Source organism: Mastigoproctus giganteus, chromosome 12, assembly GCF_048544385.1.
Source record: "Mastigoproctus giganteus isolate SK-2022 chromosome 12, ASM4854438v1, whole genome shotgun sequence".
In the NCBI taxonomy this organism is placed as follows: Eukaryota; Metazoa; Arthropoda; class Arachnida; order Uropygi; family Thelyphonidae; genus Mastigoproctus; species Mastigoproctus giganteus.
Window position 1 is genome coordinate 178,378,960 of NC_143586.1, and position 17,094 is coordinate 178,396,053.

At 37.1% G+C, this 17,094-nt stretch overlaps 1 protein-coding gene across 3 annotated transcripts in view; it reads right to left on the reverse strand.

Annotated features, from left to right (window-relative positions):
* LOC150077627 (putative inactive tyrosine-protein kinase Wsck) overlaps nt 1-17,094 on the reverse strand; it is a 359,285-nt gene that overhangs the window by 197,812 nt on the left and 144,379 nt on the right. For all 3 annotated transcript variants that reach the window (XR_016547735.1, XR_016547736.1, XM_090386934.1), the window contains exon 10: nt 8,813-8,929. Coding sequence is in view for 1 of the 3 variants with exons in the window: in XM_090386934.1 (XP_090243060.1) it covers nt 8,813-8,929 (117 nt within the window). In the remaining 2 variants the exon portion in view is untranslated. The remainder of the gene's footprint in view (nt 1-8,812; nt 8,930-17,094) is intronic.

Here is a 17,094-nt window from a genome sequence, read left to right on the forward strand (position 1 = left end):
GCCTTTCTTGCTATTATATATTCTGCATTCCACCATGGTTTTGAAAATGGTGGAAACCCGCTCAATGTCTTTGGAATTGCAACTACTGCTACGGCCGGCGCAAGTGGGGCACTTTCCACAGGCGCCGAAAAAATAGACGCTGCTAAATACATTACTGCATATATGTGTTAAGGTACGATATGAATTAGGTACCATTACAAGGTTTTGCCTCCGGTACCACAAATGCTAGTACCAGCCCTGGGTGGATATCATGGGGAAGAGATCACTAACATGAGGGTTGTCTTCAACCTCCCGTGTACAAACAGGATGGAGACAGCAGGAGCATATAGAGAGAGGTCAATTGCAGTAAATGTACAGGTAAGCAGATGGAAAAAGGTGTTAGAACCCACATTTAGAAGGGGCAGGTCATTATTTTTAAGCATACACCCAATAGACTGACCTCTTCCATTGATATAAATCAATGGAAGAGGTCATAAAAAATCACTACACCAGAGAGTTCACTTCCACTAAAATCCTCTAGTAATAGAAAAAGGGGCAGCATTTGCTTAATGTGATCATCAAGGTCTGCCTGGGGATGTTCCTAGGTGGTAAATAGATGGAACAAACAGTTAAGAGAAACCCTACTATCAGATGAACAGCTACTGCCTCTACGTTGGTGGTAAGTGGTGCAGTCTGAAAAGGGGTATGGCTATCCCCACAAGAATGGTGACTCCTCCATGGCAGGTCCATTCCCAGCTCTGTCTTTGAGTATAACTGAAGTTATGCAAGTAAGGGTCCTCATTTGCCTTTAAATAGAAAAATCATGTTGGATCATGCTTTTGCAGGAGGGCCTTGATGTCATTGCTATTTTGAAAGAATTTTTTCCCCCCCTTTGGCATTTTGTTTTGGTAGTGGCATTAGGTGGTATGAATACAGGAACGGCAGCTGAGTGTTTTTTTGAGTGGGCTTTTGTGAGTTCAATAAATAGTGTACAACTGGGGTAAATGACCCTTTTGGTGGAATAGTTATTTCAGTTTGCATCCCAATGGAATGCTTCTCTGTAAACTTTTCAGTATATGTTGGCATATTGTTATTTATTGGCTTTACTACCTTCCTTGCCTCTTAATAGGATATATTAGGAGTCTGGTGGCGAGGTTAGCCTGTGCAGACATTGCTCCTTAAAGCTCTTCAAACAGAGAAGTTTTTCCTGATTTATTTTCTGCTTTATTAGTTTAAATTGTCATATTAACTTATTTTCTAGAGTAGCTTTATATTCCTAGTTACGATACTTAGTTTAAAGTTTAACTTAGACAGAGATTTTGTAGATATTACTTAGTATCGGTAACGGTATCAAATCCACGTGTCACAAATTGAACGAGAGGTCTTTTTTTTTTTTTTTTTAACCAAATTTAGTCGATTTATTAACCAATTGTTATATCAAATTATCTTCTATAAGTAGATTATAGACCTAGTCAGGATCCTTAGTTTATTCTAAATTGAGATAGCGAGATTTGGAAGCTAATCAATACTTACGAGTCCGTAGAAATACCGTTCGTGAATTCCCACCATTTTTACACGATAGCATAAGCTTAGTGTAGTATAGTGCATAATATAATATTGTCAATTAATCAGTAAATCTATTAATCTTGATAAACTTTATTGTCAATTAAATTGTATTTTTAACTCTATATATATATATATAACGACTTAATCGTAACAAATAATTAATACATAACTATAGTGGTACACGTGATACGGAAGTTGTATAAAGGGAACTCGTAGAAAACACTAGATACCGAAAAAAAATATATATAACATAACTGTTTTGGGATATAACTTAAGAATTTTATTGAATTAAATTGGAATCATGACTCTGACCAGAGCAGCAAAGCAAAAGGCTCAAGCTAATGGGAGTGCTGTGACTCAGGGGAGAACTGAGGGGGGGCAGTTGCCCTCTGAATCACAGTCTTTTAAAATGCACTGTTTGCTTGATGTTTGCGGAGCAGTCGGGTACGGGACATGATACTGCCAAGGGGGATGTCTTTGTGTGTGCACGATGTAAGGAGTGCAAGCAAATCAGGCGACAACTCAGCGTTGTTATGGGCCTTTATGAGAGCTTGAAGGACAGGGTGGATGCCCTCGAAGGAAATAAATTGAGGGGCCCATCAAGCTCTCAGCTGCCCACATCAACGCCAGAGCTTGCACTTGGTCATCCGGCAACACAGAGGCAGCCCCCTAGGCAGAATGCACTGGTCCCACAGGAACTAGTAGTTGTTGGTGACTCTATTGTCAGGGAAACGGGGAACATGCTTTGTAAAAAGGATAGGTGGAATAGGACCAGGGTATGTCTGCCAGGGGCAAAGGTTGATGACGTTGTAGAGCGGATATCATCTTTTAAGGGCACAAAAGGTGATATAGTTGTACACGTTGGCACTAATGATATTAAGAGTAGGAGACCGGCGGAATTACTTAGCAAGTACAGGTCACTGTTGAAAAAAAGCCGTGAATTAGGGATGAACTTGAAAGTGTCTGCAATTCTGCCCAGACACGATAGGAGGGAGTATATGATGAGAGCCTTGTCGATCAATTCGGCCCTGGAGGGATTGTGCAAGGCTCAAGGGGTAGAATTTTTTTCAGCCTGGACTGTACTTGTTAACAGGAGAGATTGCTTCTACAGGGATGGGATACACTTAAATAGAAAGGGTGCAAGAATTTCTGCTGATGCTGTCGAGGCAGTGTTAGGTGGGTCGGAAAACTGCTAGTTGGGGGGGGATACAAGGACTAATAGATTAACAGTAGCCACTGGCAGAGGTGGAAGTGATTCTTGCACTGCTTCTATTGAAATGAGCAGAAGCCTGGAAAACAAGATGCAGGATATTTCAGAGACTGCTGGTAGTCATTGCGGTACAAGTAAACACATGGATTGTGTTAGGGTAGCTAAGAATAGAAACAGGTGCATGTATATCTGCGTGTACACCAATGCTAGGAGTTTGGTAAATAAATTTGATGAATTTGAGGTATTGCTCAAAACATCAAAGGCAGATATTGATGGGATATCAGAGATGTGGTGTCACACAGATATAAGTAATGCGGAACTGGAATTTGGGGAATACAATGTGTATAGAAAGGATAGACAGGACAGGAGGGGAGGAGGGGTTATGCTATTAATTAAGAAACACATAAAGTCCAAGGAAGTGAAGCCAGTCGACATCGATGGACAGGGCAGTGTCGAGTCAGTTTGGTGTGACATAAGCATAGGGAAATCAAAATTGAGAGTAGGAGTGTGCTATAGGCCTAATGACTCTGATGAGTATAATAAGATATTGTACAGGTAAATAGAGTGGGCCAGTAAATCAGAGAGTCTTATAATGGGGGATTTTAATTTCCCAGATATTGACTGGAATTTGTGGATTGGTCACTCGCACACTAGCAAGGCTTTTGTGGATTTATTGGATGATTGTTTTCTACATCAGCATGTTCGTGAGGCAACAAGAGGGAGCAATACTCTTGATCTGATTATCAGTAGTGATTCTTCATGCATTAAGAATCTGCAGATAAATGAAACACTAGGTGGCAGTGATCACAGTGTGTTGAAGTGGGATTTACTCAAGGAGGTAACTACCATCAGAGGTAAAGGGAAGGGTTTTTGTTTTCGTAAAGGCGACTATGATAGTCTGAGACAGTATTTAAATTCTATACAGTGGGACCAACTGATGATGTTACCAACAGCAAACTCAAAATGGGAAGCATTCAAGGAACTAATCTTGGAGGCTACCAGGCTTTACATACCAACTAAGAAATATTGTTCAAGGTTTAGGCCTAAATGGTTGTCAGATGAACTAATGAGACATGTGGCAGAGAAGAAAAATGCATGGGATACATACAAATTAATGGGTGACATGGAGGCCTTGATAGATATAAGTTGGTCTGTAACCAAGTCACAAAGGAGATTAGGCAGGCAAAGGCAGACTACGAAAAATCCTTGGCAAAGGATGCAAAGAAAAACAGAAAAGAGTTCTTTACATATTTGAACTCAAGAAGGAAAGGGATGAATCAGATTGGTCCACTGGATATTGATGGTTCAACAGTTGAGGATCCTGCTCAGGTGGCTAACAATCTAAACGAGTATTTTGCATCTACATTCACGCATGAGGAGTTATTCAGGAAGGAGAATGATGTAGGTAAAGTAAACATTGGCAGTGAGCTGGATGATTTTGTAATAACTGAGAGGAAAGAGGAGGAGAGATTGTTGAGGATAAACATAAAAAAGGCACCTGGGGTGGATGGGATCAATCCAGTTATATTAAAGGAGGCAGCAAAGGAAGTATGCAAACCCATAGCCATAATTATGAGAGCTTCTTTGGACTCAGGGGAGGTACCCATAGACTGGAGATGTGCAAATGTAACCCCAATTCACAAAGGAAGATCAAAGGCTGACACAAGTAATTATAGACCTGTTAGTTTAACTTCTGTTCCAGGAAAATTAATGGAGGCACTGGTTAAAGAAGGACTGCAGGATCATCTAGACAAGAATTCAGTTATAGCTCAGACGCAGCATGGTTTTGTTAAGGGCAGGTCTTGCCTGACCAATTTGATTGGATACTATGATGTAGTCACAAAAGAACTGGATGCAGGGAATAACTTTGATATTATATATTTGGATCTTAGAAAGGCTTTTGATACTGTTGCACATGGAAGACTGCTGCACAAATTGGAGCAGTGTGGCATTGGAGGCAAATTGCTGCTATGGATAAGGGGATGGTCGAGTGGCAGAAGACAGAGAGTGGTAATCAATGGACACTGCTCAACGTGGACTAATGTTATTAGTGGAGTTCCTCAAGGTTCAGTGTTGGGTCCGTTGTTGTTTTCGGTGTTTATGAATGATATTGATGATGGGATATCAAGTTTAATGTCCAGGTTTGCAGATGATACAAAGGTTGGCAGGGTCGTTAAGGACACTACTGACGCTATGCTGCTGCAACAGGATCTGGAAAGGTTGAACAGATGGGCTGAGAGGTGGCAAATGAAGTTTAACATTGACAAATGTAAAGTACTACATATGGGAAACAGTAACCCCAGAGCAACGTATCAACTCTGCGGTACTACACTGACAGTGGTTGAGAATGAAAAGGACCTGGGGGTAATTGTGCAGGCAGATATGAAGTTCTCTGAGCAGTGCAGACGAGCTGCAAGAGTAGCTCATGGTGTCTTGTCAATGATATACAGGAATTTTTCTAGCAGGATCATTAATGATAAGGAGGTGATTATTCCCTTGTATAAGGCAATGGTTAGGCCACATCTTGAGTACTGTATACAGGTCTGGAGGCCTCATTTCAAGAAGGATGTAGAACTGCTGGAACAGGTACAGAGAAGGGCAACAAGATTAGTGAATGGAACAAAGGGTTGCTCTTACGAAGAAAGGCTTAAGTTTTGCAAATTACAGAGTCTGGAGACTAGGCACCGGCGAGGTGATCTGATAGAGGTGTATAAGGCTTTGAATGGTTTGAGCATGCTCAATGCCAATGGGATTCTTCATCTTGCTCAGAATAATCACCTCAGAGGGCATAAATTCAAATTGAGGAAGGACGGATGTCGGATAGATGTGCGGAAATTTGTCTTTGGCCAGCGGGTGGTTGGTTGGTGGAACAGACTTCCATCAACTTGAAGTTGTTAGCCTAAACAAATTTAAAGCTCAACTGGACAGGTATTTCGAACGAACGGAGGGGTGAAATGGGAGTGGGGTTTTTTTTTTTTTTTTTGGCTGATGCTGAATAAGCTTGCTTTCTTGCATCATATGCCTCTACTAATGCTAATGCTATTCATCTCTTCCTTGAGTCACTATCTCTTTTTTCCTCCTTTCATCCCCTGCATGCTTGGGTATAAAAAATATTCTCCTTAGCAATTGATGCATAATGTTTTGTAGCTGAGTATCCCATGATATTGTGGTCCTTTGTCCTGCATTGAGTGCATGCAAGGGAACTACAACGGTCCACTTGTGAGTGTCCATATTTTTGACACTAATGGCCTTACTGTGCAGTGCAGTGCAGTGCAGGTATCTAACTATTATGTAATTAAGAAATGTCAGCAAGTTGAAAGTCTGGATGAGATTTTTAGTGGGTACTAGATTCCTATCCATACACCTGAATATTCTCTTTACAGCTGTCACTCCTTGTGGCTTAAGTTCAGAACAAATTTCTTCCTTTGATACTTCCCAAGATCCCATTCAGGGATCATGCCACGAGACGGATTTAGTGTCTTATGAGGAAAAACTGTAATTGGAATTCCCCCAATAGCAGTGGCTCAAAGAAGCTGTCCCAAATGCTTTTAATTTTTTGTTTCTTTTACAGATTTCAGCGACCCTGCCAATCCTTCCAGACCCTTTTGAAAAAAGAAGGGTAACATCTTCCCAATAGGTTTTTCAGTGATAGAATGAAATACCAGGAAGGGTGTATATCCTGGTGTTTCTTCCATTCTGGGCTGTTTAGCTGCACTGTTGATATTTCTTTTCAAGGACATTAGCATCTGGTACAGACTGTGTTGGGGTCCCAGAAGAAAAGTTTTGAATATCAGGATTCGTGAGTGTTTTGTTTTTGGTTCAGTGTCCAGGCTCCCCACCCAGCATGGGGCCCAAACGCGATTTCCACTACCTGATTAACAAAAAATGCACTTGGGAGTGCATTGCCAGGGCTACCCAGATACCATACCCACACACCAGTCTGAATCCTGTGTCTTAGACCATGAGAGTAAGGGCATGGAATCGACACAGTTAACCTCCGCAGGCAAGCCCACTAGCCGATTGATCCTGCCAAGCCTTGTCAAAGTTTGTTTGTTATTTGGAGCATTAGCAACTAAGGCCATATTGCTCCGGGAATATGCGGTGGTCATTCCCTGACCTTTCCGCATCCTCCGTATTTGGTGGTGATGGACTCGAACCCCGGTCTAATCTAATCAAGTCTTGTCGAAACAGAGGGCCAAAGTGCTGTGTTGAAGCTGGGTCCCTCAACCACCAGATCTCCCTTTCCGAGTTTCCATGTAATTAAGTGAATGCCAAACACGGTGGATTCCTATGGTGTTAGCCTGGAACCAAATCGGTGAGCACTGGATCCCAGTGATGCTAATCTGGAGGACCAGCAGTGTCATTGGGAGGTTCCCTCACCAAATACACGTTGAAGAGACAAGCTGTATGAGAACTGTATTTTATCTCATAGTGGATAAAGCCTGTAATGTGCTTAAAGAATCAGTATATGCTATACACCTTTGATAATTATATGCTTTAATATGGTCCAGGGCTAGCTCAGTAGCATGTAACTCAGTTGCATTTTCAAGGAAATATGCTAGATTTTTGGGGAATCTTCTAAGAGAGTAATATCTGGGAAGATGACAGCAGATCCCACACATGATCCTGATTTCAAGCCATTGGTGAAGATGGGCATGATGTTAGAGGAAGTAGAGAATTAAAAAATGTTTATCAAAAAAACTAGTGAAACTCTGCCAAGCCATAATATTAAAGTTAGTTAAACTTGCTGTGGTGACCTTTAGCATAAATTTTGTATATGTTGGTTGGTAAATGTTAGCTGTAATTGAAAAGGCCTACGTGCTCTGGATTCATATATTTTACTATGCGACGCAGAGTGGAACGGAAATAGAAATAACAAGGTGCAGTTAAAATAGGTTTAATGTCAAAATATGTACAGTAAACAGTAATACAAAAGAGCTTTCAGGCAGTATGTTGCCCTTCATCAGTTTTTTAACGGTTAATCTAAGCGTCTAGAAATACAGAACCTATGTGTGTGTGTGATGGCAGTCATGTATGGTGAACTGTGTGTAGCAACAATTAGCTGTTAGAAGGCAAGGCTTGTGGCTGTGACATATGGGAACATTGTGACTGCCAACGTTTGTCAGCCATAAGGATGGCTGCTTCAGTAACAGGATGGATACATTTCTGTTAAAGGAAGTATTAGAGCACGAGATGTGCAGTGACTCCAACCAGGCGCAATGCTGGTAATGGCGGAACCGATCGATAACAATGACACCGCGACATGGGTCGTGGTTTAATAGCTGTAATATTAAAAGAAGTTAAGTTAATTTGATGTAGACACTGTTAGCATTAAAAGTAATGCTAAGAAACTGATATTAAATAGCAAATTATGTTCTTTTGTAAATTTTTATTTTGATTTAACTAAAGTCTTCTATGAATTCTAAAAACACATTCCCATTTGTGTTATTCAAAAATGTCTATTTTATTTCATCATACAAGTCATATGGGAAGTACAATCCCCATGCCTGTGATGTTTTTTGGAAATCCAGAGGGTTCCACCTTTAATTTACTTAAAGAATATTTTAGGAACAAATGAAATACTCTCATTATTATTTATATACTTTGAGAGAGTGCAGTCATCTGCTAAGAATGAACTTGTATATAATTGTTCTACACTGTTCCTTACAGATGCATTACTGATTCTCACATTTAGTTGCAAATTTTTGTATGCATAACCAGGTGTTTGCTTTTGGTACCATCGGTTTATCTGACTGCTTGAAACCTAATGACCACTGAACATACAGTGCATCTCAGTTTGTGACAGGGAACAGTTTGTCACCAGCAACATTTCCCCTTCCCATCTTGGGGCTCTGGAGAGAATATGCCACATGAATATCAATAAATGGTTGTGGCATCAATTTTCAAAGGAAATTTGAGGAATATATTCGGTGTCTGTCTAAAACAAAATTTTAAAAATTAATCTAAAGATTTTTGTCTATCAAAACCAAATATTGTTTAAAGAAAGATCCATATATATTTAAAAGTGTCTGTGTCTGTACACATATTTCAACTTGCCTCTTTCATCACAAGCACCGATGAATTCTACAATATTAGGATGATAACCAACTCTAGTCATAGAATCCAATTCTGCAAGCAGATTCCTTTGTTCTTTATCCATAAGGGCTAGAGGAGCTATATAAACAAAAAGAAATATTATAATGACCAAGAAAAAAAAAAAAAAAAACTGTGTACAAGTGTGTGTACTCTCTCTCTCTCTCTCTCTCTCTCTCTCTCTAATATAAAAACAAATTATATTTTTGAAATAACAAAAATATTAAGTCATTTTATTCTACCAGGAAGTAACCACAGCAGTTAATCTAAAAAATGTAATAACCAACAAGTGGTATATTATTTAGCAGGTCTTCAACAATTCACATATTTGATTACTTGCTGAAATTTTTTTTTTTTTTTTTTTGCGTTCAAATCTGCTCACCTTGAGATCAATCTTCTACATTTCTGATTTCTGTACAGATACCATAAGGGCACCTCCGTAGCCAAGTGGTCAGGAGCAGAAGTTCAGTAGCACACGCTCCTTGAGTAGACCGGGGTTCAAGACCCTGACTGCTAAACATGGTCGGTCTGCCAACCAGGACTGGATCAGTGTGGCAGATTATGGTCCATTTCCCTTAACATGAATAGTTGAGGAGGCTTCCATCCTGCAGTGGGTTGATAATGGCCGCAGTTTACCTTTTTTCACCATAATGTGCATGAATATCATCAGGAAAGGATAAGTGCTATTTAAATAAAATCTTTAAAAAAAATTTACAGACTTAAAAGATCAAGTTTTCTCAAAATTAAGCATATTAGAACGATGAAGAAATTTCCTGAAGTTAAAACTCCAGAATGCTAGTGAGAAGAAATGTCTCCTTCACTAGCTTAAAGTTGTCACAATCTGAAATGATGAATTTAAAGAGAATAAAGTTTTCCTTATAGTTTAAACTGCACACTTTCACCTAGATATAAAAAATTTCATCATTTATTAACATGAACTGGAAATTGTTATTATTAGTAGCAGTAGTAGCAAAGGATATAAGGAAAAGTTTAAACAGCATCAGCTGTTGTTATTGTTGTTATTTGGTTTTTAGGAGCATTAGCAACTAAAGTCATATTGCTATATCAGTATATTATGATCAAAAAAATATATATTGATAAGTATATCAATATATTATGATCACTGCCACCAAGCGGTTTCTTTATGTGGATATTCTTAATGCACAAAAGAGTCACTTCAATAATCAGATCAATAGTATTGCTTTCTCTTGTTGCGTAACATGGCACTGCAGAAAACATTATCCAATAATTATAATCAGTAATGGGAAATGATGCAAGAAAACAAGCTTATACAGCATTAGTAAATAAAAAAAAAACAAAAACTTCTCATATCACTCATCTATCCCCTCTAATAATGTGTCCAGTTCTTCTTGAATTTATAAAAACACTTCGACAAGACCAAATGATAGTTTGTCACAACAATCAACTACTCGCTTGCAGAAGGCAAATTTATACGTAACTATCCTACAACTACTCTTCCTAAATTTGAATTTATGCACACTCATATGTGAAGTCTTTGGTGTTGCCATTGGTGTTATTGTCATAAAAGGGGTTATTAAAGGTCAGATTCTGACATAATATTGTATTTTTTTTTGGAAGGTGAAAACTGCATTGACACCAGATCTCTTGTCTAAAATTCATTCCAAAGTAGAAATGATTTAGTCTAAATGCCTCAATAAGAACATAGTTTTCTGTATGATTCGCTGAGACATGAACCCGGGGTAATTGTGCAGTCAGATATTTTGAACATTTTTCGATACAGTAAGTCCCCGACTTATGCAACTGCCGATTTACGTAAATTTGTTTTCACAATTTTTTTTTTTAGTTTTTAGGATTGTAAAATTTAAAACAGAAAAAATAATAATAAGCAATCAATAATGACGATCACGGCACGCACAAATTGCAAAAGTGAGATCGGGGTAACGGGGTAACAAGCAAAAAAATAGGAAAAAAAATAGAAGATTATTACAATTATTTATGGTTTTTTTTTATATGACTGAAGATTTCAGTGAAGGGGACGCACACTTCACCATAATAATAATGTAAAACCCCACAGAATTCCAGCTATTGGTATTATCGCAAATACAATAAGATCGAGTTTACTACCTGTTTATAATAGATTGCGCTAACAGAAACGCCCAATAAAACGGAAGTACAGATTGTTTTTGTTTTTTGTTGACCTCCAGAAATGTGCTTTAGTAAAAAGTCAGCTCACGTGGGGTGATAATAGTGAGTTTTCGCCTTAACCCTGTGAAGTTCTTTACAGAAAATTTAATTTTGATCGTTATCATGGTGCTGACTAAGAGAATAAGTGACAGCGGTACTAGTACATCTACCAACAAAAGGAAAGCGATTGATATAGATCAGAAAATTAAACTAATAAGAATGTATGAAGATGGTCAAACATTAACAAGTATCGCGCTGAATTCAGATTTGTCAATAATAATATAGTAGTAATGTTACTAGTCATTCCGAGTTACGTAAAACTCAACAAATTAAGAAGTCCTGGAACGTATCTCTTACATATGTCGGGGACTTCTGTATTTTTGGATTAACTGGGAACTCAATTATTCGGGATTTGTTTTTTACAATCTATCCTGGAAAATCAAGAGTCTACTGTATTTGCCTAAATTACTATACATTAAGGTGATGTTTCAGGTATCTTATGGATACCCATCATCAGACCATGCTGTTGGAGGAACAAAAATTAGAACGAGTTACAATTTGTAACTCGTTCTAATTTTTCTCTAGTTGTAATAATATTACAAAATTACGATTACCAATATTTTGATTACAATTTGCTAATAAACAGTTATAAGTTTGAATTATTGTTACAATAGAAACCAGATATTAAATTAAATAAATCTTAAGTAAATACAAAGAGATTAAATTCTTACCTGCTGACAGACTCCTCCTGCCAATGCCACCAGAAACCAGTTAATTTATGGGCGAGGGATTAATTCCAATTGCCAATAGAATTGTGCCAGATTTTCTATCCTGGATTCGGGATTTCTTGAAAAGTGGAAGTCTGAGGTGACCTTTGTTCTTATACTCTGACGTCAGGGTTGGTGTGCTGGGTGGTTCTGATAGTCTGGAAGGGGTTCTATGTGGGCAACTCCTCTGGACAACTGGCCTATTTTCTTTCCTGGTTTTTCTTTTCTTCTTCTATTTTTTTTATCAAAAAGATGAAAATATTGTGGGTTGAACTCTATTCCCTGTTTTCTATTGATTGCTGAGGCTCTGAACATTTTTATGTAAAAGGCTACTTTGAATTTCCTTCTGTTGTACTGTCTATTTGTAGAAAGGATACAAGTGTTGTTGAAATCCCAAGTGTCACCACATTGGAAAGCATGGAGGGCTGTGTCGGACTTTAGAACTCTTCCATAGTATACATCTTTTTTGTGCTCTTTGATTCTGCTGTATAGACGTCTGTATGACTCTCCTATATATGTAGCTCCACACCTACAGTCTATTTTATAGACAGGACTCTAGGATTGTTGGGTTGCTGGGCTGTTGTTTTATGATCTGCTTGATGCAGGCTGAAATTTTGAAGAGTTAAGATACTAAATTTCTTGGCTTCTTTTGCTATTTTAGTGCTGACAGGTGGTAGGTACCATATACATATAGAGGTTCTTCTGTCCCTGCTGGGTTGGGGGTTATGTGATGGTCTTGGAGGTGTCCTTTATGGCTTTGTTGATAATGTGTAGAGGAAATCTGCTCTTCATGGCCAGCTTGTTTATTTTTTATTAGTTCCTGTTGTAGATTATCTTCTTTACAAATTCTGTAAGCTCTTAGTATTTTTTTTTGAGAAAGGACGGCAGAATTTGCAGTTTAATATGATTCCAGTATCAGTAGGCTTCCTGTAAACTTCCATACGTAGCTCTGAGGATTTTTTTGTGAACAGGATGTCCAGGAAAGGAAGGTTGCAATTGTTTTCTATTTCCATTTTGAATTTGATTTTTTGGTGGTGGTTGTTGAGACCCTCAAAGAATTTATATAGGTTTTGCTATATCGACAGCTATAACGTCATCGACGTACCTGATCCAGAATTTAGGTTTATTTAGTTGGTTTTCCAAGAAATCTTCAAATTTTGCCATGAATATTTTTGCCATGAGAGGAGAGAGAGAGTGTGTTTATCATGCTGAGGCCAGAAATCTGCATATAGAATCCCCCATTGAATGTGACTTCACATTCAACGGGGGGAGGGGGATTCTTACTGATTCCAGTATCAGTAAGCCCATAAATAACTGATTAATAAATTGATAATTGAAATTTAGTAAATTTCAATAAATTTACTTAACAGTTGGCGATGGTATAATAAATGTCTTTCTTTCTCATTAATGACATTTTCTGAAAATATTAAAATTGCCTTCATTCCATAAAAATGGCTGTCACTGTTGCTCTTCAATTGTAATTAAAAAAAAAAAAAAAAAAAAAAAAAAAAAAAAAAGAGTTGCTTGTAATTGTATCCCTCATATTCATAAAATAATGGATGCCAATGTGAAGTGCAATTTTAGACAACAATAAATGTAACTTTCTTTTTCTGAGGAGGATTAAGTTTCACAACAAAAAAATAATAATTCTTACATTGAAATATATTAGATAGTATGAACCAGAGTTGTGATGCTCAATACGTTCTACTTTGATATTAATATTTGTAAAATAATAAGAGAAGTTTACCTCAATATAGTACGTAGAACACTTCCGTATGATACTCTCCAGAAATTAGAACGAAAAACTTACATTAGAGTAACAAATAATTTTAAAAATAATTAAAAATCAATTTAACAAAATTAAATTCAATTTAACACAATTAAAAATAAGAAAATTAATTAAAAGAATTTAATGAAAAAAACTGCAAAATCATTTTCCTTCTTGATGCTAACAATGCTTTTCGATCGTATGTCGTGATCACAGGAATGAAAATTATCGAATAAGGGTGAATATGAAACTTAAATAGGAATTATTTGTCTTCGTGCATGCACGTAAAAGTGCACAAATCAGAGATGAGATATGGCTGACGAACATTAACAGAATTTTCGTGTAATTTAATAGCGCGTATAATTACGTTGGACACTTAAGTATTTTGGCCTTAAATAAAAAAGTGTTTTTCGTTAACAGCATGAAAGGCTAATTCTGACGTTGCTGAACGAGAAGCACGAACTGAGGCCACATGTTGATTAACACGAATATTCAAAGGAAAACGCGTCGAACCCTGGTAAGACGAGTCGCAATCACCGCAAGAAATGTTGTATACCAGGTCATTAATTTGTGTTGTGAACGAGGAAAGGACTGAGTGATTGTTCAGTATAGTGTGTAATTTCCATATTGGCCTACAATTTCAGTATCTTTAAAGAATCTTAAGCTGTTTGTGCCACTGTTCAACATATGGGACAGAAATAAAGTATTTTTTGATATTACTATTGTTGGTTGGTGTAGTATTTTGTATCCTATCTTTAGCTTGTATCCTAATTTAGTTTCTTGTAGGAAGGAGATAACCCCTGTTTAAGAATCTGCTGGTTAATATTTATATTTCTGAGCCCAAAGCAGATTCCGTTATTGAATATTTGTAGGCATTTAGAAATTGATTAAAGATAATCGTTCTTTTATAGATGAATGGGTGATAGCTGTTATAATGTAGAAGAATACCGGTGTTTGTAGGTTTTCGATAATGTTAAATTGGATTTTATTAGAGTCCCGAGGAAGTGTGAAATTTAGAAAATTTAATGACTTTGTATCTGTATCCTCCCTTTCCAACATAAATTTGAGCCTAGAATGAATATTATATTAAACAAATGTAAAATGTCTTGAATATACTACTATCAGTAATAACAATAACATCGTCTAAATACCTCCCATAGTATGTGATATGGGGTCGAAAAGGCATCAAATGTATATGCTCAATCATTATGAGATAGATCTCCGATATTAAGCTGCTCAGGCTCAATCTCATTGGCAAACCAAAAATTTGTTTGTAACACTGTCTCAAAAGGTGATATAGTTTGCCTCAACTAACAGTTTAATTAAGTGAAAATTTCCTTAATAGGAGGCTTCATATAATTAATCGGTATCGAGTTATTATTTAACATATCCCAAATAATGTCTAATGTGTATTCAACATTTATTCGTATATAACGAGGTAACATCTAGTGAGAATAAATTGTCATTGTCACCAAGTCTACAATCCTTAAGGTTATTAAATAGTGTATCGTAGTTCTTAATCCCAAATTGTATCACCTGTCTAAAGGGTTTTATAATGCTATATACATGTGTGTGCTAAGGATGAAAATGCTGAGTTTCTGTAGGAAACAATAGGCCGAATAGGAAATTCAGTCTTGTGTAATTTTACCTGACTGAAAATTGCAAGAATATTGTATGTGCTGGCCTTCAATTCCTTTAACTGAACCATAGTAATGTAGTCATTTTTTTGGTACGTAGTTAACGTTTTATTGTATTGATTGACTAAATTGGTAAATAGTGCCGGGTCTACTTCAAGATAAGTGGAGGTATCTGAAACAACGGATTCTAACTTATTAATATAATCAGGTTTATCGAGTATTACCACTGTATCTCCTTTATCTGCCCTCTGTATAATAATGTCTTTATTTTCCCAAAGTTCACGTAAAGCTGAACTGTCATGTGTAATTAATTTAGGAAGTCACGTTTCTTTTATGTTATTCACCACTTGGTTAACTTGTTGAATAAATAAATCTTTTTGTGGAGCATTACGAAGTCCAAATTCAATATCAATTACGCACTGTTTTTTTTAAGTAGTTTACGAGGTGGTAAATTATAATTTAATCCTTTGGATAAAAGTGAAATCTGGTTCTGCGATAGCATATAAGAGGAAAGATTTGTAACCTGTTGATCAGTCGGTTTGTTGATTGCTGGGCGAGGGGGTGTTCACTAACTAGCTGACGTATTCTGTGGTAGCATGTTGTGAGTATGTGGGGGGGGTTGTCACCCAACTTGTATGCACTTGGTCGCAAGCTTGCGACAGTGTTTTAGAATTCGTATGAACATGTCTTGACCCTCCCGATAATGTTTGTAATTTGTTAATGTGTCTGTTTTTTATATCTGAGGCCTGTGCTTCCCCTCGCGAATCTATGGAGGTCTTCAATACAGACCAATCGTCAGGATGTAGATAATTTTTTAATTTATCGTGAAGCTTCCTAACCTGTCATTTTTGTTTATTAGTACATAGAGATTTTAAGCCATGTTTAACAATATTATGCAATGTGGCAAGTGCTAGTTATTTTATGCCTGAAATTTTTTGATTGCCACATTGTGTAATATCATTAAACTTGGCTTAAAATCTCTGTATACTAATAAACAAAAATACCTTTCCCAGGTTATGAAGCTTTGCGATAAATTAAAAAATTATCTACATCCTAACGATTGGTCTGTATTGAAGACCTCCATAGATTTGCGAGGGGAAGCACAGGCCTCAGATATAAAAAACAGACACATTAACAAATTACAAACATTATCGGGAGGGTCAAGACATGTTCATACGAATTCTAAAACACTGTCGCAGGCTTGCGACCAAGTGCATACAAGTTGGGTGACAACCCCCCCCACATACTCACAACATGCTACCACAGAATACGTCAGCTAGTTAGTGAACACCCCCTCGCCCAGCAATCAACAAACCGACTGATCAACAGGTTACAAATCTTTCCTCTTATATGCTATCGCAGAACCAGATTTCACTTTTATCCAAAGGATTAAATTATAATTTACCACCTCGTAAACTACTTAAAAAAAACAGTGCGTAATTGATATTGAATTTGGACTTCGTAATGCTCCACAAAAAGATTTATTTATTCAACAAGTTAACCAAGTGGTGAATAACATAAAAGAAACGTGACTTCCTAAATTAATTACACATGACAGTTCAGCTTTACGTGAACTTTGGGAAAATAAAGACATTATTATACAGAGGGCAGATAAAGGAGATACAGTGGTAATACTCGATAAACCTGATTATATTAATAAGTTAGAATCCGTTGTTTCAGATACCTCCACTTATCTTGAAGTAGACCCGGCACTATTTACCAATTTAGTCAATCAATACAATAAAACGTTAACTACGTACCAAAAAAATGACTACATTACTATGGTTCAGTTAAAGGAATTGAAGGCCAGCACATACAATATTCTTGCAATTTTCAGTCAGGTAAAATTACACAAGACTGAATTTCCTATTCGGCCTATTGTTTCCTACAGAAACTCAGCATTTTCAT